This window comes from Ovis canadensis, chromosome 2 (assembly GCF_042477335.2).
Source record: "Ovis canadensis isolate MfBH-ARS-UI-01 breed Bighorn chromosome 2, ARS-UI_OviCan_v2, whole genome shotgun sequence".
NCBI classification, from domain to species: domain Eukaryota; kingdom Metazoa; phylum Chordata; class Mammalia; order Artiodactyla; family Bovidae; genus Ovis; species Ovis canadensis.
The window spans coordinates 39,816,302-39,840,416 of record NC_091246.1 but is presented as its reverse complement, the minus strand read 5'-3'; the positions used below and the strand labels follow the sequence as shown (position 1 = coordinate 39,840,416).

At 41.5% G+C, this 24,115-nt stretch overlaps 1 protein-coding gene across 1 annotated transcript in view; it reads right to left on the bottom strand.

Annotated features, from left to right (window-relative positions):
- The window catches only part of EBF2 (EBF transcription factor 2), a 220,621-nt gene that overhangs the window by 4,337 nt on the left and 192,169 nt on the right, over positions 1-24,115 (bottom strand). The window contains exons 11-15 of the mRNA XM_069575945.1: positions 21,597-21,685; positions 19,599-19,664; positions 18,791-18,968; positions 16,365-16,550; positions 5,472-5,639 (exon numbers count right to left, since the gene is read on the bottom strand). Coding sequence (XP_069432046.1) covers positions 5,472-5,639; positions 16,365-16,550; positions 18,791-18,968; positions 19,599-19,664; positions 21,597-21,685 — 687 coding nt within the window. The remainder of the gene's footprint in view (positions 1-5,471; positions 5,640-16,364; positions 16,551-18,790; positions 18,969-19,598; positions 19,665-21,596; positions 21,686-24,115) is intronic.

Sequence of the window (24,115 nt, the reverse complement as noted above, 5' to 3'; positions counted from 1 at the left end):
GAGTTTGATCCTTTGGGTTTTATTGTCAAAGCCTCATCTAGAGGGCTTATCAAACATCACAGAAGCGTTTGGCCGAATGGTGTTCACTAGGCTTATAAGCAAATAGCCAAAATTCTTCCTGCTTCTTCTAACATCTCTCTCCACCCACTTCCTTCCTTCTTCCTTCTTTCCTACCCCTCCCTTCCTCACTCCTCCTCCCTCTCGCTCTACCCCTTCTCTCTATGCCAGCTCATCTTCTCAGGCAAGATTGTCAGCCGCCTATTTCCCTCCCCATATAGCCTTTATTGAATGTTTGTGAGATCCGGATTAAGGTCTTACACAGCTAGCAAAGCCTTAATTATTTTTGCCTGTATTACTATATATTGAATCGATGTAACTTTTCAATAAAGGCAGTTCAATTCTGGACACTCCCCGATGATTTGGAGATATAGGAACTCTGGTAATTATCCCAGAGTGTAGGAGGGTTTTTTTTTTTTCCTCCTGGAGGGAGCTGGAAAATGAATCTGGCACATAGTGCATAATATTATCTTGACAATCTATACTCATCAACTGTGAATGCCTGATAAATGAGATGGAAGGTGGGGGAAATGAATAGGGCACACTGAGCTCCCTGGCAGTAGGTCTGGGGCTCACGTTTTCAACTTTAACTTGTCTATTACACTTCAGCCTCATCAGCCCCTTCCTTTTCCTGCATCCTTGAGAGAGTTATCTAAAGGGCTTATTAAAAGGGCAGAGCCTCTCTGAGAACAAGATCCACTGCACGTCTGGAGAAAAACATATTTCATGGATTTTGCTTCTTTCTGGTGTCATGGTGGGCACTTGGGTGGGCGAGACTCTGCTCCGTGGTGACCCTGACTTCTTGCTTGTAGAAACCATTGCCAGTGTGTACATGCCCATCACACTGCTATATTTTAAATGGATAACCAATAAAGGCCTACTGTATAGCACAGAGAACTCTGCTTAATGTCATATGGCAGCGTGGATGGGAGGGGAGTTTGCGGGGAAACGGACACCTGTATATGTATGGCCGAGGCCCTTTGATGTTCACCTGAAAGTATCACAACATTGTTAATCGGCTACACCCCAATGCAAAATAAAAAGTTTTTTTAAAAAAGCAACTGTCGCCAACAGACAGAAAGCAAAAGTTAATTGGGAGAATGTGTAACTGCAGTTGTCCAATTTCTTTTCACCTTTGACATTTTATGGGAATTGTAACAGTTACTCTTTGGTTCAGGTAGAAAGTAGGTATGGATGAATGCTGAAGAGAGGAACTACTATAATATTTCTGTCCCCAGAAAGACTAAGGGCTGCCAGAACTCAGGCTCTAGGGTAAAAATGTCTGAGTTCAAGTTCTTCAGTCACTGGTTCTGTGGTCCTGGGTGAGCTCCTTAACTAGACATGGTGATAACTGTATGACCTTTGCCTTTGGCTCACAGGATGTTGGAACAAGATAATTCGTGTAAAGTGCTCGGTCCAGCATCTTACATGTGGGGTCCAGGCATGGTCCACGAGTCTTGGAGAGTGTTGGCTGTGCAGTCTTCCTGCGGGCAACCGAAACCACCTCACCTTACAGCAGGAGAAGAGAAGAACCTCCCTCTCAGCCTGTGATTTTCAGGCTCCACCTCAGACCACCTTTTCACTCTCCCACTGTCTGTCCCTAAAGAGATGGAGCATCCTGCCATTCAGCCGCTGCCACCCCAGGATCCCTTCATTCAGTGGCTGTGGGCAGCACATTCAAGGTCAGCTTGGCTCTCTCTGTCTCTGCACCAACGGGGCACCTGGTGTTGCTGGACCTTAAACTGCTGGTCACCTGGTCCAAATGAGGAAAAACTGGAGTGAAGCCTTCTGGAAGGCATCCTTTGTCAGCCCCAGCCTCTCTCTGCTGGGCACGTCCTTCGCTTTTCCTAGTTCTTCACACATGTAACTTCTCAACAACCTTGAGAGAGAGCAATCAGTTCTCCTGTTTAACAGTCTAGGAACCCCAGGTTCTTGGATGACAGTGACTAGTATGGATGCTCCAGCATGTGGGAGGCTGAGCTCCAATTCCAGCAACATCTGATGAAATCAAGTTCATATACAAGGACATACAGTGTAGAACAAGGAAATCTGATTAATGTCATGTTCCATTGTGCCAGCGTTCTTCCCACCATGGGTAGTCTTTGAGGTTCTCCAAAGAATTCTCTCTTATTTCTGCATACACAACTTTATATTTTCATAGTTCTTTCTAAGTTTTTTAGTCTCCAATTCCTAATTTAAGTGTCCTTTTTATTCTGTTCTCCTTCTCCGGCCCCTCCCCATCCTCCTCCTCCATCTTAAGGTTCAAATCACCAAGGGAATTTGGAGGGAGTTTTAAGACTCCAACCTGGAGGAGGGAAGGGCAACCCACTCCAGTGTTCTTGCCTGGAGAACCCCATGGATAGAGAAGCCTTGTGGGCTATGGTCCATAGGGTCACACAACTCCATTCTGACCAGTGGACCACAGAGGGCCTTGGGCATGCAGCCACCAGCACAGTGGGGATTCTAGGCCATGGCAGCCAGTGAAAAATTGGTCCTGGCCTCTGAGAGCCAAGAGCCAGGTAGGACTCCTAGGTGGGCCACCCTGGATACCAAAGACCCAAGAAATCTGAGTCAACTAGCTCTGCTCCTCCACTCAGTCCCTGCGAGAGAGAGGGGTGGCAGGTGGCAGTCAAGTTATACTTTTCTTCCTCCAAGTGAAGCTGAAAATTGGCAAGAGTTGGCTGGAGGGAGAGAAAACCCGTACCCTCCCTTTCTTCCTCTGACACTTGCACTCACCCTTAGTCCTTCTTGGGCCTCTCACTCTACGTTTCCCTGATGAGCCCTGTGTGGCCCCCACCAGACTTAAGGGACATGACTAAAACCATAAGACTTGGAAAGGGGAGACATCACTGCTGAAGAGGTGGTGGGGAAGGGGAAGATGTGGCAAAAATTTAGCAATTGTTATACTTAAAATGAATAACCAACAGGGACCTATTATGCAGCACAGGGAACTCTGCTCAGTGTTATGTGGCAGCCTGGATGGGAGCGGACTTTGGAGGGAGAATGGATATGTGTATATGTATGGCTGAGTTCCTTCACTGTTCACCTAAAACTAATTGTTGATCAGCTATGTTGTTGTTTAGTTGCTAAGTCCCATCTGACTCTTTGCGACCCCATGGACTGTAGTCCACCAGGCTTCCCTGTCCATGTGATTTCCCAGGCAAGAATACTGGAATGGGTTGCTATGCCCCACTTCAGGGGATCTTCCCGACCCAGGGATTGAACCTACATCTCTTGCATTGGCAGGCAGATTCTTTACCACTGAGTCATCCCCTATACTCCGATACAAAATATATACTTATATCTTATATACTGCCATATGTAAGATAGATAGCCAGTGGGAATTTGCTGTATGACTCAGGGAACTCAAACCGGAGCTCTGTGACAACTTAGAGGGGTGGGTAGGAAGGGACATATGTATAGCTATGGCTGATTCATGTTCATGTATGGCAGAAACCAACATAATATTGTAAAGCAATTATCCTTCTATTAAAAATAAATGAATTTTTTAAAACCCAGCAACTGTTCTCCTATTCCAGTCTGCAGGTAAGGCCATCTTGGGGAAAGTTCTGGACATGTCCCATCATGCTAGGCTAGAAACCACCAGCCCTTGATGAGAGACAAGGAAGTGGAGATATTCAGCTACAGGCTCAGCCTGCTTCTCACTGAATCTGACATCTGGATGAAAAGCAAAATATATACATGTATTTTTCCCCTTCAAATATACAGATGTTTCCAACTATTCCCATGCTGAGTGGCATGTAGACCCAGCTGCTTTGTCTCATTAGAAGCAAAAGAATTTTCAGGGGCTCTTCTGAGGGCTGGGTTTTCAAATCTTATTTCACAGTTTGTCTGTCAAGTCACTTGACTTCGAGGAGGCACCATCACTCTAATGGTAGAAATGTGGCAGGAACATGCCATACCTCGCAGAACCGTGCTCAGCCCAGCTAGCGAAGACACCCTCACAAGTATCCCCCCAACACACAAGGCTCAGGATTCCCCATGCAATCATAAAGCCACCAGGCAGAAGCAGTTCCAAGGTCAACACAGTCCATCGAGGCTGTGCTGACCTCAGAGGCTTTGATCCACAAGGGGTTACCCAAACTTCTGCCCTCTTTGGTTTTATCCAACACCGCCTGTCGTGAATGTTTGCATGTCAAGACACAAGGAGCAGCCTAAAAATAATGTGGGGCGTCAGGCTCCCCCAGCGCTCAGCAGTTTCCAATTTTCTCTCGAGCCATCAGCTGCTCCCATTCACAATGAGGTGATTAGATTCTCATGTGCTCATCATATGCGTGCTACATCATGTCACGTTATATTTTAGGACATCACTGAAGAACAGGTCTGATGGGTGATACTAATGCTTGTTCTTAGACACAGTGTATCTTTCTTCCTTTCTTCTCTACCCCACCCTGATTGGGCACCTGCTATCAGTTTCACCAGCATGAAAACCAGAATTCTCAGAATGTGCTGGTTGCTTCTGATAGGTCTTGTCCATTGGTGCCACGGCACTGGGAATGCTGTGTGGGTGGCAAGCCGGTTCATGTGGCACCTGCTGTGGTGGTCAGGTACCTTAAGGGAAATAGTGACATGGTCTCGTCGAAAGCGAGGTCTGGAGGGCTCCCCCGGCAGCTCATTGGTAAAGAATGCGCCTGCCAATGCAGCAGATGCAGGTTTGATCCCTGATCCGGGAAGAACCCATGTGCTGTGGCGGGACTAAGCCCATGCACCACAACTGCCGAGCCTGTGCTCCAGAAACGGGGAGCCGCAACTACTGAAGCCCGGCGCTCTCGAGCTTGTGCTCAGCAACAAGAAAAGCCCTCGCACCACAGCTAGAGAGCAGCCCTCACTTGCTGCAACTAGATAAGAGTTTGCACAGCAGTGACGACCTAGCAGAGCTTTAAAAAAAAAAAAAAAAAAGGCAACATCTGGAGAGTCCAGACACTCCTGGAGGGTCCACATGGCTCTGTTCTTAGTTGCTCAGTCATGTCTGACTCTTTGCAACCCTGTGGACTATAGCCCACTAAGCTTCTCTGTCCCTGGGGATTTTCCAGGCAAGAATACTGGAGTGGGTTGCCATGCCCTCCTCCAGGGGATCTTCCCAACCCAGGGATTGAACCCAGGTCTCCCACACTGCAGGTGGATTCTTTACCGTCTAAGCCACCACCCTACCATAGTTAATTCTGTGTCCTTGCAGAGTCGTCTGACTCCTCTATTATTCCCCCCATCTTGCCCTAGGATAGAGAACTAGCCCAGTTCTACAAGCCAGGCTGGTCCCACGATGAAAACACCAAAGCGTCTCTTTGTAGGGAAATGGCTAGAGACACAGAAGGATGCAAGGCTGTTTGCTCTCACTTTGCGGACTCTGTGGCACATGGACCACGCTGACTCCCAAGGTGCTACAGCATGCTTACCTCTGAATCCATTTCCGTTGCCACTGGAGCAGGCAGGCGAAGGGGAGCCTTGGGGCCTGATGACAGGGGCAAAGGCACTCTTCTGTTTGACAGCAGGAAAAACTGAAGAGGAAAACGGGAGGATGGAGGATGTGCTGGAAGATCCAACAGTGGGACTTGATGACATGACTGGAAAGCAAAGGACAGTCCTTCTTTAGAAAGAGGAAGATCTAGGAGTTTCGTTCTTTCTTCAGTACACACAAAGAGTACATACTGATTGCAAAATTACACGTTTGTTCTAGGCATTGTTCCAGATTCCAGGGATTTGAGGAGAAGTTGAATGTGACAATGACCCTGCCCTGTCCCTTGGAAGGAATAGACAAATGAAACAATGAGTAGGGTCATCATCCTATTGGAGGAGCAAACATGATGCTAAGGAGATACATCTGGGCCGGGTGCTTTTCTGCCTGGAAGAGTCAGGAAGGCATCAGCAGGAGGTCATATTTGATAGGTCTTAATCCACAAGTACTGGGTTGGCCAAAACGTTTGTTCGGATTTCTCTGAAAGGTATTGTAGAAAAACCCAAACAAACTTTTTGGCCAACCCAACAGAAGCTCAACACAAGAAGGTTAAGACCAACCTCTGAAAAATGATCAAGTCTACTAAAAAACAGAAACCTCTTTTTTTCTTTTTAATCCTAAAATGTAATCCTGCCTGGGAGCCATGTGCCTCCCTGGCAGTTCTCAGGGCACCAGAGATTTGCTCTGTAGGGTAGGCATCTTCTTGGAGCGTGCCATCTCTATGGGCCACTTCCTCATTAAATGTAAAAGTTTATTAACATTGAAGAGATTACCTCCCATCTCCCTCTACTTCCAGAGCTCCTGGGAAATAAAGCTGCAAGTCAGCCTCCTCTGATGTAATGTGTAGGAAAAAAACACACCAGTATTAACATTAAAATGACTTCAAGGAAGCCAAAAGCTAACTGTTGTGATTTCCAAGAAAAATAAAGGCAACTTACACAACAAAGTGCCCCACCTCTTAATGTCAGATACTCCACCAACTTACATCATACAAGAAGATAATTTTCTTCCAGGTTCAATTTGCTCGAAAAAGAGGTAAACTTGAGTTCACACATGTAAAACTGTTAGAGATAGCATTTTATAGTATATAGTCAAGTTTCAGGGACTCATTCTAGCATAGTGTCCAGAATTCTGAACTGTCCCAAGTCATATGACTTAGAATTACTGGAACATAATGGCAAAGGCCATAATAAAGGCTAAGAGTGCTGGCTTATACTTCATATCATCAGTAGTCCAGATAGTCCACAAGTAAATCTGAAACTGAGGACATGAATGTGAGTTAATGTTTCAAGTATAAGGTGAATTTTGGAGGTCCAGTGTTCTGATGGCCTTTGCAAGACTCCATCCTCATTTTTCCCCTCTCCCTATAAACATAGACATTCGGCTGTGTTCATACAATTGCATATGCAAAGCAATAATACGGCATGCCTCCCATGCAATGTCTTTTACAGCCGATCTACAAACCAAAGACTTAAAAAAAAAAAAAGCTTTATCTAAAAACTGCTCATCCTGAAGTGGTTCTGATTTAAAGGGCAATGCAAAAGGAAGCACTGGAATACATCCCAGTCTTCAAAAGAAAAAAAAATTGGTGGTATTTGTAGCGCTAGTGGTAAAGAATCTGCCTGCCAATGCACAAGACATAAGAGACAGGGGTTCGATCCCTGGGTCAGAAAGATGCCCTGGAGGAGGGCATGGTAACTCACTCCAGTATTCTTGGCTAGAGAACCCCATGGACAGAGGAGCCTAGTGGGGTCGCAGTCCACAGGGTGGCAAAGAGTCAGATACGACTGAAGCACCTTAGCATGCATGCACATGGGAGAGGATACAGGGTTAAGCCTGGAGAATGGATTTTATTCACGGTCCAAGTCAGTCTCCTCTCTAGCCTTGGTTTTAGCATCAATGAAATGTGTGTGTGCGCACAGGGTGAGTGGCTGGGACCTCTCCTCTTTCTGTAAGGCACAGAATTAGAGGCCAAAGGACAGCTGATACGTGGAAACCCCTGATTCTGACCACCATCCAGTCTCTGCCATACCATGTGATCCATGTAGGTACCAAAATGGCGCCTTGGTTTCTGGGTCTGCAATAGCAGAATCTCCCCTCATACAGCATGAGAGAGGAGGGTTTTTGTAACATGAATTAGGCACACACACACACATGCATACATATACTTAATTCCCCTTATATTCAGCATATGAGTCATTTCTAGTAACAGATCCTAAAGCATGCTTATTAGCATGGCCACCTCTCAGTGGGAAAGGAGTCATCTCAGATAGACTTTATGTTTACCAAGCGACATAAAACTGCTGCAGAGCTGAATAAACACAGAGCTGCAAAGTACCCACTGAAAATATTTTAAACAAAATTTTTGCAAAATGTCAGATTATATACAAATTTAATACTTTTATAATAAAAATCCTAAAAGGAATTTTAATATGCATATGTTAGCAAACATAATTTCTATGTTTATTTTAAAAAATGCTGTAAGAGCCAGAAGTTTCATTAAAATTTTTTTAAAGAAGTCTTAATATCTTAACAGACGTTAAAACTTATTATAGATCTACACCAATGAAATCAGTGTTATACCAGCATAGAAATAGGCAGACAAATCCTTGGAGAAAATAGAATCCAGAAATAGACCTGGATATATAGGAGAATTAAAACTTAATAAAGGTGACATTTCAAATTAGTGGGGAAATAAACATATAGGAACAATACACTAGCCATTTGGAGACAAAATTTAGAGTGCTTCCTCATATTAAACACAAAAATAAATCTAAATAGATTAAAGGGTTATTTTTAAAAACAAAATTATACAGGAGCTAGTAGAAAAATGAGGAAGTTATATAATTTAACTCATCCTTTCCACCCCAAAGCCTAAACAGAACATCATAAGATAGATTTGTCATGTGACAAAAAATTTCTATAACACATACAGAAAAGGCAAGTGACAAATTAGGAAAAATATTTTTCATAATTTATCTAGATATATTCAGATCCTCGGTAGCTAATAGGTTTTTATAAACTAATCAGAAAATATCCCAATAGAAAAATAGGCAAAGGACATGAAAAGAAATGTCACAGAAGGAAAAATGAAAATAACCAAAAGGCCTTTATAGACCTATAAATGGTCAGACCAATTAGTAATCAGATGCAAATTAAAACAGTAATGAGATGTTATTTTCCACTTGCCAAATTGACAAAGATTAAGAAAAAATTAAGAGGGCAGGGAAACAGATACTGTCCTTTTCTAAGGGGAGTGCTAACCTCTCTGGAGGAACTTTGGTAATATGTATCAAAGTATTTGAAAACGTCCATGTCTTTTAACCCAGTAATTTAATTTCCAGAAATTAATTCCAAGGAGGTAATCATAAATGTGCAAAAAAAAAAAAATCCAAGGACATTTTTATAATCATGAAAAACTGGGAAATAAGTGAAATATCTAGCAATAGGATAAACTATATTAAATCCATAAAATGGAACACTATGCAAATGTTAAAACTAAGATTAGAGAAGAATATTTAATGGCATGGAAAGATATGCATCCTCAGATGAGTAAAGCAGAATACATAATAATATAGACCCACTTTTACTTTTTAAAAAAACATACAAAGCAAAAGTGTAATAGGATGTGATAGGCATCCTTTTTTCTGGCTGCACCACGTGGCTTGTTGCATCTTAGTTCCATGGTCAGGGACTGAACCTGGGCCCTCCTCAGTGAGCGACTGGAGTCCTAACCACTGGACTGCCAGGGAATTCCCACATCCAAATTTTTAATGACATTATCTAACGGACAGGATTGTGAAAATTCTTGAATTTCTTCCTTTTACTCATCCATATTTTCAAAATTTTCTATAATGAATGTGTATTACTTTTAATGTAGCAGAAAACAGTAAAAGCTGTTAAAAGAAACAAATGGGAAAATCTCTTACTTCTTTGGGAAAAAATAATACAATCCTTAGCAATAGACATAATAGCTTTCCTGACATTAACATTTCTCTTCAATCTAAGGCTTAACTGCCTGTAAACAAGGTTACCTGTTAACCTTTCTGCTACAAAAAAAGCAAAGCACCAATAAATTTACAAATTCCAGGGAAAACCTCGTTGATTGTAGTTAACTTTGCAATGTAAACATCACTCCTAATATCTGTTTTCCATTCTTAGAACACAGGTCTATATCACTGATAAATTTTATGGAGCCTAGCTTCATATCTGTGACTTTGAGAATTTTGTCATTTTTCTTCTACTCTCTTTTTCATTGATCTTATGGCAGAAGCCCATTAGCTGTGCATCAGAGCAGATGCTGCAATTTTCAGAATATATCTATCCATGACTGCAAGGCTTACTTTGAAAGCTACCACTGGTTACCTCTGCAAAGAAATAAAGTATGTCATTTTGTTTTCTTTTTTATCTAGAAATGCTTTTCAAAGCATCCATAATGAGGTTACAATTGTCATTTTGCTCAGTTGCCAAGTCATGTTCAACTTCTTGTCATATGATTTCTCCCCCCTTTCTGAAAAAAAAGACAATAGAAACACACCAAAGTATTAACAAGGTGTTTTTGTTGTTTGTTTGTTTTGTTTTAATGGTAGGAGTAATGCTTTCTTTTAAGAGCTATTGTCAGGACTTCCCTGGTGGTCAAGTGGTTAAGAATGCACTAGCCAATGCTTGGGATACAGGTTGGACCCCTGATCCAGGAGCTATGATCCCACATGCCTTGGAGCAGCTAAGCCCCGTGAGCCACCATTCCTAAAGCCTGCACTCTAGAGCCCGTGGTCCACAGCAAGAGAAGTCACTGCAATGAGAAGCCTGTGCACCACAGCTGAAGAGTAGCCCCTGCTCATCCCAACTAGAGAAAGCCCAGGCAGTAACACAGACCCAATGCAGCAAAATAAATGAATAAGTGTTTTTAAATAATAATAAAATAAAAGCTATCATCATCTGTGTTCTCAATGTTCTACATAATCATTTAATACTCCACAATAGAAAAAATGTCTTGATATTTATTTTTGAAAATATGAAAATCCTGAGGCCTGGGGCATAGTCCAAGACTATGTATGTAAGTGAAGCAAGAGTCCCTGCGGAGCTCAAACTGGGTGTTTTGTGATGACCTAGAGGGGTGGGATGGGGTGAGACTTGGGAAGGAGGTTCAGGAGGGAGGGGACATATATATACTGATGGCTGATTCATGTTGATGTATGGCAGACACCAACACAATACTGTAAAGCAATTATCCTCCAATTAAAAATAAATAAATTTTAAAAGAAAGAATCCCTGCGGACAGGTTGGATTCTGTCTGTATGGATCCTGTTTCAAACTTGGCACTGCTTGGTAACTATTTAACTTTGGAAGAAGTGGTTCCCTTGGGAGTTACAAGCTTGCTGAGTAGAACATCTTTGGGGACACCACTATGTACCGTTTTAGGAAAGTTGATCATGCATACTTGAAAATTTCTCTGGACACCTCGCTCTGCAGATAGAGACCAAAGGAAAGGCCAGTGCTTCTGGCCCAGAAATCTCTTGTGAACATGGGGAGTTCAGGAAAAACCACTTTTCTGCTTCTTAGGATTGATTGGCTCACACGGTTCCAGCTGGAACTCACTGGGCACACATCCTTCTTCGCATCGAGCCATTGCATTTGTTGGCGTGAAGGGGTCTGTCAGCATTTCATTATTACCCCCTATTGTCAGGGGTTTAGAATTCAGCCATAAAAACTTGCACTGAGCTGGAACTTGGCACACACCACTACCGCCAGGAAGTGAAGTTCATATGTGAAATTGAAAAAACATCTGTTTGGCCATTTTTGAAGTGGTGTGAGAGCAAAAGCAGTGAAGATGCAGGGTTTTGATACACTGCATTGGCCGCAAAAGCAAGCCAACGTGACCAAGAGGCTTGACGTTCTTTCTTTCTTAACGTCTCTGGCAAGCGATTCCTCCATGGCATGCCCTGGCCACATCAGACTAGTTTAAAAAATAAAAGGAAAAATCACAGAAGGGTGTTTTCAGACACAAGGAACTGAACTTGTGAACTGATGAAATGGTATCTCTTGAGCTTTTTATTTTCTTTTTTGTATTTCCCAGAGACTTTGAGACTTAGGTGGGTAGAAATACAGGTCATGTGCTATTGTAATGGACTCCATGGGGTAGTCGGTTTTTTCACAGAATGGAATTTTATTGTAATAGAATGCATTGTTCGGAATCCCATTCCAAGTCTGCAATTCCTTCAGACCTTCCGTCAAAAAAGGAAGGTGAAAGGGGTCTCACAGACCCAGTAGGAAATAAAAGAGGACCTTATCTAATATGTTTCCCTCCCTCTGGGAAGGGAGCCTTCCTCTTTCTGTTTGTGGATGCTTTCTTGTTTTAATGGGTGATCTGAAGACTTGGGGGTGTTACTATTTTCTTGTAGCAGTGGGATTGAGTGATCAAGAAAGGACAGTGGACAAAGTTGTCACTGGCTGGCATGGGAAGGGTCCCTTCCTATTGAATGAATTATCTAGTAAGAAACATCATACCATCAACATCTGGTGGGCAATTTTATTCATCCATTCACTCTCTCTCTCTTTCTGTCCATCCACACCCCATCCACCCCTTCCTGTCTTACCTTCCTCTTTCTCCCTCCCTCATCACCACACTTAACCGTACATTGTTAATATTAACCTGTTGTGGGGTTTTTTTTTTGGCCATGCCATGTGCATGTGGGATCTTAGTCCCCTGACCAGGGATTGAACCCATGATCCCTGCATTGGGAGCACACAGTCTTAACCACTAGACCACCAGGAAAGTCCCTATATTAACTATTTTTGGTCTACAAAAATGACAGTTTCACATAGTTCAACCTAACCTACACATTTTATTCATAAATTTATAACCATAATGAAATTGCACATTTTGGGGCATCAAAGAGATAGTTTCCTATGGCTCAGCCCAATAGTATGCTATAAATACCTGAAATATCTTTAATATGATTGAATAATTTAAAAACATGATATCCTGGAACTGATGACACATGTTCTAGCCCCATTTTTTACTGTTTATTGGGCATGAGCCCTTGAGTAAGTCAGTTAATAACCCTTCATGTCTTAGAAGGGAAAATGATGATGATACTAGTAAAATAAATTATATTAATGAATATAATTATATAAATATGTTAATTATATACACATAGTAAATTATTATACCCATGTGTGCATCCTCAGCCACTTCAGCTGTGTCTGACTCTTTGCAACCCTATGGACTGTAGCCCACTAGGCTCCACTGTCCATGGGATTCTCCAGGTAAGAGTACTTGAGTGGGTTTCCATGTCCTCTGCCAGGGGATCTTCCCAACCCAGGGATCAAAACCATGTCTCTTGCATCTCCTGCATTGCAGGTGGATTCTTTACCACTAGCACCACTTGGGAAGCCCCTTTCATAAGGTTCTTGTGAAGATCTGACTGAAGTCGTGTGTGAGCATGCTTGTTGGACTGTAAGGTTGAATGTAACTGTAAATTACTTGTACTGTTGTGACCGTTATCATGGCACATTATTTACACAGTGGTTCTTCTGCCCTTGCATCCCTGGTAGGGTCTATTAAGATGTGGTCCCTTCTGCACATGGGGTCCGCTCTCCACATGGATGCATGGGAGAATCTCTCCAAGGTCTCAGCCACTGAAAAATCAAGTTTCTCCTGAGCTTTGACTACTACTATTACTACTAATGTGTGGATGTAGAATTTTATAACAAATGGTGTTTCTCTCTTTGCCTTACTATCTTGTAAGCCAGGGGTCCCTAATCCCCAGGACCAGTACTGGTCTATGGCCTGTTAGGAACTGGTCTATGGCCTGTTAGGAACTGGTCTATGGCCTGTTAGGAACTGGGCTGCACAGCAGGAGATGAGCAACAGCAAGGGAGCAAAGCTTCTCTGTATTTACAACCGCTCCCCATCGCTTGCCTTACCACCTGAGCTCTGCCTCCTGTCAGATCAGTGGCAGCATTAGACTCTCACAGGAGTGTGACCCTAACCCTAAAATCAAAGTGGAATATCCTGAGATGGCTGCAAGATAGAAATAAAGTGCATAATAAGTTTAATGTGGTTGGATCATCCCAAAACCATTCCCTGCCCCTCTAGTCCATGGAAAAATTGTCTTCCACGAAACTGGTCCTTCGTGCCAAAAAGGGTGGGGACCGCTGTTGTAAGCCTCTGAACCAAGTTAATGACTCCCTTGAACAGACCCAAAGGCATCCACACTAACACTTAGATTCATCCAATTTTCCTGTCCATGTTTTTTTTCTTATAGTTTCCATTTTATACTTTCATACTGCTCTTATGACTATTAATATTCCCCCCATACATTTTTGGAACAAGAGAAGGTAAAAACAAGTAAGGAAATAAATGAAGCAAACAACCATTTGTTTTCCTCAGTCCCTCTGATATAATTGACCTGGACCATCTGATAGGTCACCACGCAGAACGCATGTCTTTGTGAAATGGCCCTTTCCACTCCTTGTCCTCTGCCTGCCTTTCTGTCTGTGGAAAACTTTAGTCAAAGAATAAGTTTAATCAGAGAAATGTGGAAACAAAGGAAAATAGAGGACACTAAATAATAATAATGTAGTCACTGAGCAGAGTCAAGGACTTTCAGTTCTTTCTCAAGGGCCATAGATAATATTCTGAGTCCTACCCTGTGAGCTGTCTTATAGATACTGAAACACCAGGTGGAGAAGTCACTACATGATGATCAGACTGTACCCAGACATGAGCTGCCACAATTCTGAGAACTTGCCACAGAGAAATGGGAACAAATGGACCCCAGAACTAAAGATTAACTGTACCTGAAACAGTCAAGATGATGCTGGTCAGACTACCAATGACCAATCTGAAGCTGACTTGACAGAGCTGACTACTGTTTCTAGGGTTTAGTTCTGTCCCCCACCCTGCCCACCTTCTGTCTATAAAAGCTCTTGACCCAGTGCTTGTCAGTGGGAGGAGGGGTAGTGGAGTCAGCCTTTGGACAGACGTGTGCCACCCTCCCCCAACCCCACATGGTTGCTGGCATCTGAAATAAAGCAAATTTTCCTTTCCACCAACTTGGCCTGTCTGTCGGCTTCTGAGCGGTGAGTAGCCAGACCCCCTCCCCACCACAGTCTTTCAGTAACATCTGCAATAACAAGAGTTTCGTTGTCCTGGAAGAACCAACCTCTGCTACCTCTGCGACTTGTTACTGTACCTTCACCACACAGAACAGAGTGCTGAGTGTAATGAATCAAACAGATAATCCAGAAATACTTCCTGGGCGAGTGTCCCCAGGGAACCAGAGGCCCAAAAACTGAGAGCGGTGGCCTCCAGATCTGAGCACGTTATGTCCCGAGCTGCACTAGAATTCTCAGCAGAGAGAGCTGCACAGAGGGGTCTCAGCAGAGCCTTGCAATCAGGTGTGGCATTTTATGGACATGTCACTCAATCTTTAGACTCTACAGGACGGCTTATATTTTGCCCTGAAGTGGTCCCTTTCTGGGGTATGAAAAGCATCTTCTCTCAACCTCCTGGGACCATTTTACAAGGTCCCAGCTTGGCCCCCAGGGCCATACAAATGAGTTTTCATAATTTCCTAGAACATCTTAGGCTTCCCAGGTGGCACTAGTGGTAAAGAACCTGTCTGCCAGTGCAGGAGATGTAAAAACCACAAGTTCAATCCCTGGGTCAGGAAGATCCCCTAGGGGGAGAGCATGGCAACCTACTCCAGTATTCTTGCCTGGAGAATCCCACAGACAGAGAAGCCTGGTGGGCTCCAGTCCATGGGGTCACCAAGAGTTGCACACGACTGAAGCAACTTAGCATGCACACGGAACATCTAGCTTGCAGTTAACCCACAGATTAAGATTAAGAACTTCTGCCCCCATATATTACACAGTCACCAGCAGTCAAGTTCCATCTCTCTGGAGGTACATAAGGGAGGTAAGAGCCATGTAGCAAAGCGAGAAGGGAGATGATGTGTTACACAGAAAAACTGAAGCTATCTGCTCTGTCCAGATTCTTGCCCTGCTGTATCCTAGCTGTGTGATCTTGGGTAAGTCAGTTAACTGCTGGGTACCTAAACTTCCTTGCTGATGACAAGAAGGTAATACTGACCTCAGAGAGTTCTTGTCGAGATTAAATAAAACACTATATCTGAAAGTACCTAATAAAGAGTATACAGAAGGACTTCCCTGGTGGTCCAGTGGCTAAGACTGCACGGCCCCAGTGGAGGGGGCCCAGGTTCAATGAGCCCTGGTCAGGGAACTGAAGATCTTGTGTGCCACAACTAAGACCTGGCACAGCCAAATAAACTTTTTAAAAGTATATAGCATGTTAACTGAAATGGAGTCTTAATTTCTCGTTCCCATCCACACAGATCACATCTACTGCTTCTCTGTAATAAGGGAATAAATAGTTTCACTCCTTTTCTTTCTCTTGAAAGGCTTTGAGTAAGTGGTGCTAGTGGTAAAGAACCCTCTGCCAATGCAGGAGATGCAGGTTTGATCCTTGGGTTGGGAAGCTCCTCTGGAAGAGAGCATGGCAACCCACTCCAGTATTCTTGCCTAGAGAATCCCACGGACAGAAGAGCCTGGTTGGCTACAGTCCATGGGATCACAAAGACTCAGATATGACTGAAATGACTTAGCAACATAGCACAGCACAAACCAATAAGCCCAAGTCCACTAAAGAAGAGGTACAAATGGTAGGAAGGATGTTTCATCAGCAAACGGGACCATACCTCCGTGAGTCTGAAATGTAGATATGCTACTCTCTCTCAAAAGGCTAGACAGTAAAACCCAGGGACAGAAAGGCAGGGAGAGCTGGCCTGAGGAACAAGGCACTTACTTCCATAAGGGGAGCCAGTGGGGGAGCCGTTGAGAAATCCCGGTGACCCTGGAACACCCAGGTTGGCCATGGGGACGTTGCTGTAGCCATTCATGCTGTTACTGGAGGTGCTGTAGTTAGACTGCTGGGGGGTGGAGCTGGAAGAATAGCCCCGTGGAGAGATGCTGCTCGTGTTGCGGATGTATCCTGGACAACAAAGAGAAGCCCAGATAAATGAGCCTGTATGCACAGGTGCACTCACACACACAGCAGAGACCAAATATGGTGGCGTAGGTGCACAAAGCTCCCAGTCTATAGAATTCCACCAGGCTGACTGCGGGCTGTAGGGGGAGGTCTGCAGTTTGTCTTCAGACTTTTCATAACTTCCTATCTCTTCCCCATTCTTCACAAAACCTTCCTCCTCTCTCCCGTTTGCAGTCAACATCTCCAACTCACACTGAGGAGTGGTTGACTAAGGGGCAGCGTGCAGTGACATCTCCCAAATCATATCTCACGTAACACTAAAGCCCTCTGAGATACTGATGGGTGTCACTGAGAAAAGCATTCTCTGGTCAAATGAAGCTTGGAAGATGGTGCATACTGTGGCCATTCATTGAAGATTCATACATGATGCTGAAGCTCCAATAATTTGGCCACCTGATGCGAAGAGCTGACTCATTGGAAAAGGCTCTGATGCTTGGAAAGATTGAAGGCAAAAGGAGATAGGGGCGGGAGAGATGAGATGGTTTAGATAGCATCACCGACTCAATGGACGTGAATCTGAGCAAACTCCAGGAGACAGTGAAGAATCGAGGAGCCTGTTGTGCTGCAGTCCATGGGGTTACAAAGAGTTGGCTATGACTTAGCAACTGAGCAACAACAGAGAATAAATAAACTGGTTTAACTTTGCTAACCTAGTGTTTCCCAAATTTCACAGACCAGAGCATCTTTTCTGGGTGTGGTAAGGAAAAGGCATTCTAGTAACATCGCAAGGGCCACTAGCATTCTACTGATCACAGCTATAGAAGTTTGAAGTTGTTACCATGCCCTGCTGGGTGAGGTGGGGAGTGTTTTCAAAATGCATTGACAAGTTCATCTAAATGGGCTGTCCTTTGACCAAAGATTTGGAAGCATCAGCAATGGAATGCAAGGGAGAGCCAGTCCATAAGTGGAATTGCTTCTCCCCATATTTCTGAAACCCTAGCAGAGACATTACCTAATCTAGCCTGAACTAACTTAGGTTGGATAACTGTCTCTAGGGTACTAAAGAAATGACACAAATTTGGGGGGACAAAAGGTAATAATGTCCCACCCATATTTCTGTAAGAAGAACTTGCCCTAGGCATGAGAGTGAGGAATTCCCTTGTAATGGATGAATAAAATTAGAAATAAAATGATCCCAAGGTTAGGGATATCAGTAGAAACATTTACTCCTTTTAAAAAAATTACTTATGATAAGTGTAGCACCTTAATGAAATCAATCTCAGTGACAAAAATCTTTACACAATAGTTTTACATATGAAAGCACAGTTAGCTGTGTTGCTGTCTATACATATTTGTATGTATGTGCGTGTGCATTCAGCCACTAAGTTGTGTCCGACTCTTTGCAACCCCATGGACTGAAGCTTCCAGGCTCTTTTGTCCATGGAATTTCCCAGGCAAAAATACTGGAGTGGGTTGCTATTTCCTCCTCCAGGAGATCTTTCCCAACACAGGGGTCGAACCTGCATCTCCTACATCTCCTACATTGGCAGGCGGATTCTTTACCACTGAGCCACCAGAGTTTCCCATATATTTGCATACATTTGTATATATTCATATAGGAGATAATATACAAACAGAGGCTACCAAACAAATACAAGCCATCCACCCTTGGTACTAGCAATTTGGGTGCAGGTAACAATAATGGCAATAACTCTGCTTTCCGTTATTCACTTTGATGATTACAATAGCAGAAGTGTACATTTTATTCAAATAATACCTGTACATCTGGCTGCAGTAAGCCTAAACTCTTCTAAATTCATAATGCTTCATCATATCCTTAAATATTTCCATTGAAGGATTCTACCTGGTACTTATAAAGCTGAAAATCTAACAATGCATCTAATGTTGAGATAATCCAATGACTGCATTGCTTACCTGGGCACTTTTTTTTTTTTTTTTTTGAGTCGTGAGACAAGTAAAGTGTTTATTAGGAGGAAAACAAGTATGGATAGACACACAGGCGGGCTCAGAGAGAGAGTTGGACCCTCTCTGGTACTTTGAATCACTTTGATGGAGCATTTTTCCTGGGTTTCCTTCAGGCAATCATTTTGATTTGCCTGGTTGTGAATAGGACACACTCTTTTCATGACATAAGAATCAAACGTTCACTTCTTTCAGCTCCAGCAGAGCCAATCTTTTAAATGCATAAGATGTTTGTATTTTGAGTCTGAGAAAGGCAGCACCTTGATTGTTTCCCTGTGTTGACTCTGAGATGCTGACCCCGAGCTGGCTGCCGTATGAGTTGATGCCCATCATGCCGCTGTGAGCTGGGGAGCTGGAGAGAGCTGGGATCTGGCTGGGATTCCTGGGGACGCTGTAGAGGGCTTCAGCGATGTCCGCGGCTCGCTTCAGAATGATGTCCTACAAAATGGCAGGTGGAGGTGAGTGTTTGTATTGAGCAGTAGGAGTCAAACTATACTCAATATTTTGCAATAACCTGGAGGGAAAAATAATCTGAAAAAAGATATATATATGTGTGTGTATAACTGAATCACTTTTCTGTACACCTAAAACTAACACAACATTGTAAATCAACTGTGTGTGTTCAGTTGTGTCCAGCTCTTTCTGACCCCATGGACTACAGCCCCCCAGGCTCCTCTGTCAAGGGATTTCCCAGGCAAGAATACTGGAGTGGGTTGCCATACTCTCCTCCAGGGGATCTTCACCACCCAGGGATCGAACCCATGTCTCCTGTGTCTCCTGCACTGGCAGGTGGATTCTTTACCATTTGGACTAGCAAGTGAGGAATTGGGCTTAATCAACTATATAAACTGTGTGAAAAAAGTGAGTTACTCAGTTGGGTCCGACTCTTTACAACTCTTTGTGACCTGCCAGGCTCTTCTGTCCATGGAATTCTCCAGGCAAGAATACTGGAGTGGGTAGCCCTTCCCTTTTCCAGGGGATCTTCCCAGCCCAGGGATCAGTATACTTCAATTAAAAAAAAAAAGAAAAGAATCAATCTCAAGAGAGTGTAGGATGTGAACTTCTAACCTGGTTATTGTGTGGTGTTCCATAGAGTGCCTCCACCAGATCTGCAGCTCTTTTCAATAGCATTTCCTGGAAAAAGAAAAGAAAGCTGGGTATCAGCAAAGGTAAAACCTCAACTGGCCAACACAAAGGAAAATTACCTATAAAAATCAAAAGTCCAGGCATCCCCCTAAAAAGTAAGTAACTAGCCATGATGTCTTCTATTCGCTTTGACAGGTAGAAAATAAATAATTACACATATAAACTCCTCTCTATATACATGTATCTGCATGAAATTCATCTCACTGAAAAGGCTCCGTAAAGAGCTGGACTACCAAGACAAAAAGCAACCAGATTAAGGGTGGAGTCGGTTAACATTAGTAATGTCATGGGAGTTCCATTAAAAACGACTTTCAGACTGTTCCATTTAAAAAAATCTGGTACTCTAATTAACCAAATATTCTCAAATTGATTGATTGGCCTGAGTTGAACTGCTTGCCAAGGAGTTGTCCAGAGTCCTGAAATGATCTTGGCAATGCCTTCTGCAAAATTTTACTCTAATAAAGATGAATTCTTTCAATAATATTCCCCCCTGTTCACTTTAACCAGAGAGAATTAGTAATCAGTAATCCCTTTCCTCTCATTGTGTCTTTTCTACCTCCTGTTTTTAACAGCCTTTTAAATTGCTATTAACCTACTTTCCAGATATCATCTAATTTAATGGAGGGGCTGGGGATTTTTCTGAGAGGAAAATAAAGGTGCAATGGAGCAGCAATTGCAGTACTTGAATTTCACTCACTACAGAAAAGAGAAGATGGAATTTTGTAATGTTTGTGCTTAAAGGGCAAATGTAAATGCTGAAACTTCATAATTTCTCATTAATCAATACCTAATAAACAGATTGATTTTTAAATAAAGAAAGTGAAAATAATGGGCCAGATTTACAATAGAATTTTTGTGAGCAAGTTCATTTAAAAGGGATACATTTCATAGAAATTTATTAATATATGGGTGTTTTTCACTTCCATGAATATCTGTGTATGTACTGGGCCCTCAGTGAATACTTGATTGTGGGTTAACATGTCCCTGTAATTATGGGTTAATAAAATTAGATTTAAATAAAAATGAATGGGAACTTACACTTTCAGACAATTATTTAATTATTCATTTTTCATGAAGTTGGCAGTGTTTTATAAGTTGAATACTCACAGGTCCAAATTTTCAGATTTTGTATTTGCTCAGAGATTCATCATAACATATTTCATAGTTAGTAGATAATTTTATGAGCATCTTGTACCTCAAGCTCAGCCCAATTTCAAGGCCTAATTTAATTTTTATTATATTTTATTTAACCCAGTACATGCAAAATATTATCATTTCAACATGTAATTAATGAGACAGATTGTATTCTTTTTTTTTTCATACTAAGTCTTTTCAATCTGGTGTGTGTTTTATAGGACATCTCAATTTGGACTAGCCTCATCTTACAGGCCCAACAGCCCAGCAAGCTGGGAGTTACTGTATTGGATGTTGAACGTGTAGTTTCTCTTGTAAAAAACTGTATATAGTAATATTATAATATTTATAGAGCTATAAACATCCAGAAATTACATACTCCTTTATTTACTGATTCCCCCCAGCTTTTTTTGAGATATTATTGAAATACAACATGTGTAAGTTGATGCTATAAAGCATGATGATTTGAGCCACATGTATATTGTGAAATGATTACTACAATACTGTTAGTTACCACCTCATCCCCTTCACAGTAATTACCTTTTTTGTTTTCATTTTGTGGTGATAATTGTTAAGATCTATTCAAGTATACAATATAGGACTATTAACTATAGTTACCATGCTGCACATTAGATCCCCAGAAATCACTCATTTAGAATTGGAAGTTTGTATGTCGGACAAGGGATGCCTAATTTAATTTTAAAGAGACCTAAATCTCTAGGTTTATCTAAGTTTACTGAAATTTTACAAGAAGGTTTTCACATGTTATTTTCCAAAGTGTATTACCTTAGCTAATCTCTCAGGATCTCCAGGATGTCTTGGGATGACCTTCTGCAGTCTCTGAAAGCCATAGTCTATGGTGGGTTCATTTAATGCTGAAAAACAAAAGTCCTCTTCTTGAGGATGTAAACTGGCTACAGAGCAAGGTATCTGGTTAAGTCTGCTATGGATAATACAAAGGTTCTGATATTATCTTTCTAAGAATTGACACAGTGGTTTCAATCAGTTAAGGATTTTTGCTATTGACACTGGTTAATTCACATTTATAAGTTTAGAATTACTAGTAATTTAGTCATTAGAATGATGTCTCCAAATGTCAAGATTATTATAATTACTTTATCATTTCTGCCTTCAGTGCACACACATTCTTTGCTCACTCTCAACTACTCAGAAACATTACACAATCAATCATATCCCATCCCAGTTTCTTATGAAGACAATAAAGTGTTAATACCTTTCCATGACTTTCCTTTCTTCCCTCCTTGCCTTTTCCCCAATGTCTTCATCATCTAGCAATTCTTCCCCTAAATATCACTTTTTCTTAATTATGCTCTTAAATATTTATATTTATACACATATAAATCTTCTGTGAGTTTACAAAACTCTGCTCTTATGCATAATATGATTCCAGAATTTTCAATTATATCTTGTTACACATACATTCACTTCATGTCAGGGTCCATGAGATACTGCAAGTTCCGTAAGAGCAGAACTCACACTTACTTTGCTCCTGTGTTCTCATTGTTAGAGACAGTGCCTGGCACACAGTTGGCACTTACTGCCAGCAACTGTGAAATGAGTGAGAGAGCGGATGAATGAAGGACGTATTTCAGCACTTCTACTATGCTGAGGAGTTTTGGGGGACTGATTCCTTTATCCTTTGTCTTTCTTCCTCTCTTTCTTTACTTTTTAAAAGTTTGGTTGCTTAAATTTTATGGTTTTAAAATTAATACAAGATCAAAGTAAAGGAAAAAGATACAAAGGATAAAATAATAATCACCTGCACTCCCATTAGGCAGCAGTAAACACAGGAGGGTGTATTTTCTTTTTAATCTTCCTTTTTGCATATATGGTTTATGAATATTTGTTGCTATCACTTGAATTCTCAAAGCAATACCTTTTATTTAAAGAAATTATTAAAATTTTTAAATATAGAAGGAAAAATAAAATCATCCATAATCTCATCATTTTAGAGATGATCTGGGTTAACACTTTTGTATATATCCTCCAAGATTTAAACACACACACAAACTAAAAATTATTCAGAGACATACTATTCACACTGTTACATAACCTACTTTTTATTCATTTAACAATATATCAAACTTTTCCCCAGGTTATTAAATATTCTTTTATAACATTATTTTAAATTCCTGCATATTTTTTCCATGACATGGTCTGTAATTTATTTAAATGGCTTCCTAATGTTTGGTATTTAACAGGGTCCTAATTTCTCACTGTTATAAAAATCAGAGCAATAATTATCCTTTGTGCATAACTTTGATTATTTCAATTAGAAAATTCCAAGAATTAGAATTACTAGACCAAAAATTATGATTCATATTTAAGGCCTTTTACACATACTGTCAAATCCCTCCTTAGAAGAATATATAAATTTATACTCCCTCCAGCAGGGCATGTGGTCATTTAAACTTTTTTCTTTATTCATCAGTGAGGTTGAAGAGGTTTTTCTTATACTTGCTGAATATTTTGATTTCTTCTTTTATGAGCTGCTTATTAATACTTTCTGCACTCTTTTGAGAAATAGGCCTTTTTTAACTTGTAAAAACACTTTACATATTAATATTTTTAACATTCTATCACCATGTTGCAATAACATATCCAAATTTGTTCTTAGGTATTATAGGTAGAAAGACCATCCCAGCTCCAAGAGCTGGCAGATACACACACACATGGGTCAGGGGGTGTTTGCATATACATAGCTATATGAAATCTTTAGGTCTACCAGTAAAATGTGTACTGCTCACTATTTAGGTAGTAAGTGTTTTTTGCTATGTATTTCATCGTCTGTCGATTTTATTGTGAATATGATTACTCCCTCATCACATTTTCTATGAGTTTTGCTAGCGCCTAGAAAAACTTTGGTTTTTATGTGTCTGCACAGGCAGTGTGTGATGGGTAGTGTGTGGCAGTATATGGTATAGTCATTAAGAGAATCAGCTTTAGAGTCAAGTGGATCTTGGGTTTGAATCCAGCTCTACCATTGATTCCTGTGAGCTTCTGTTTAAAATCTAGCTCATGGGTTTGCTGTCAAAATTAAATGAAACAGTGTATATCATGTTCCCAGTACAGTTCTTTGCAATAAAAGATCTTAACCAATAGTAACCACTGACAGATGTATTTTTTTCCTGTTGTTTATTCTTAGGCTTGAACATTCAGAGCATCTACACTTCATGATCAGCTTGTTTTCTTTTAATAAGTATATTAATTCCATTTAGTTCTCTTAATCTCATCCTTGTATTGGCTGAAACTTCCCAAAAAGTATCTGAAAAAAGGATGATAGT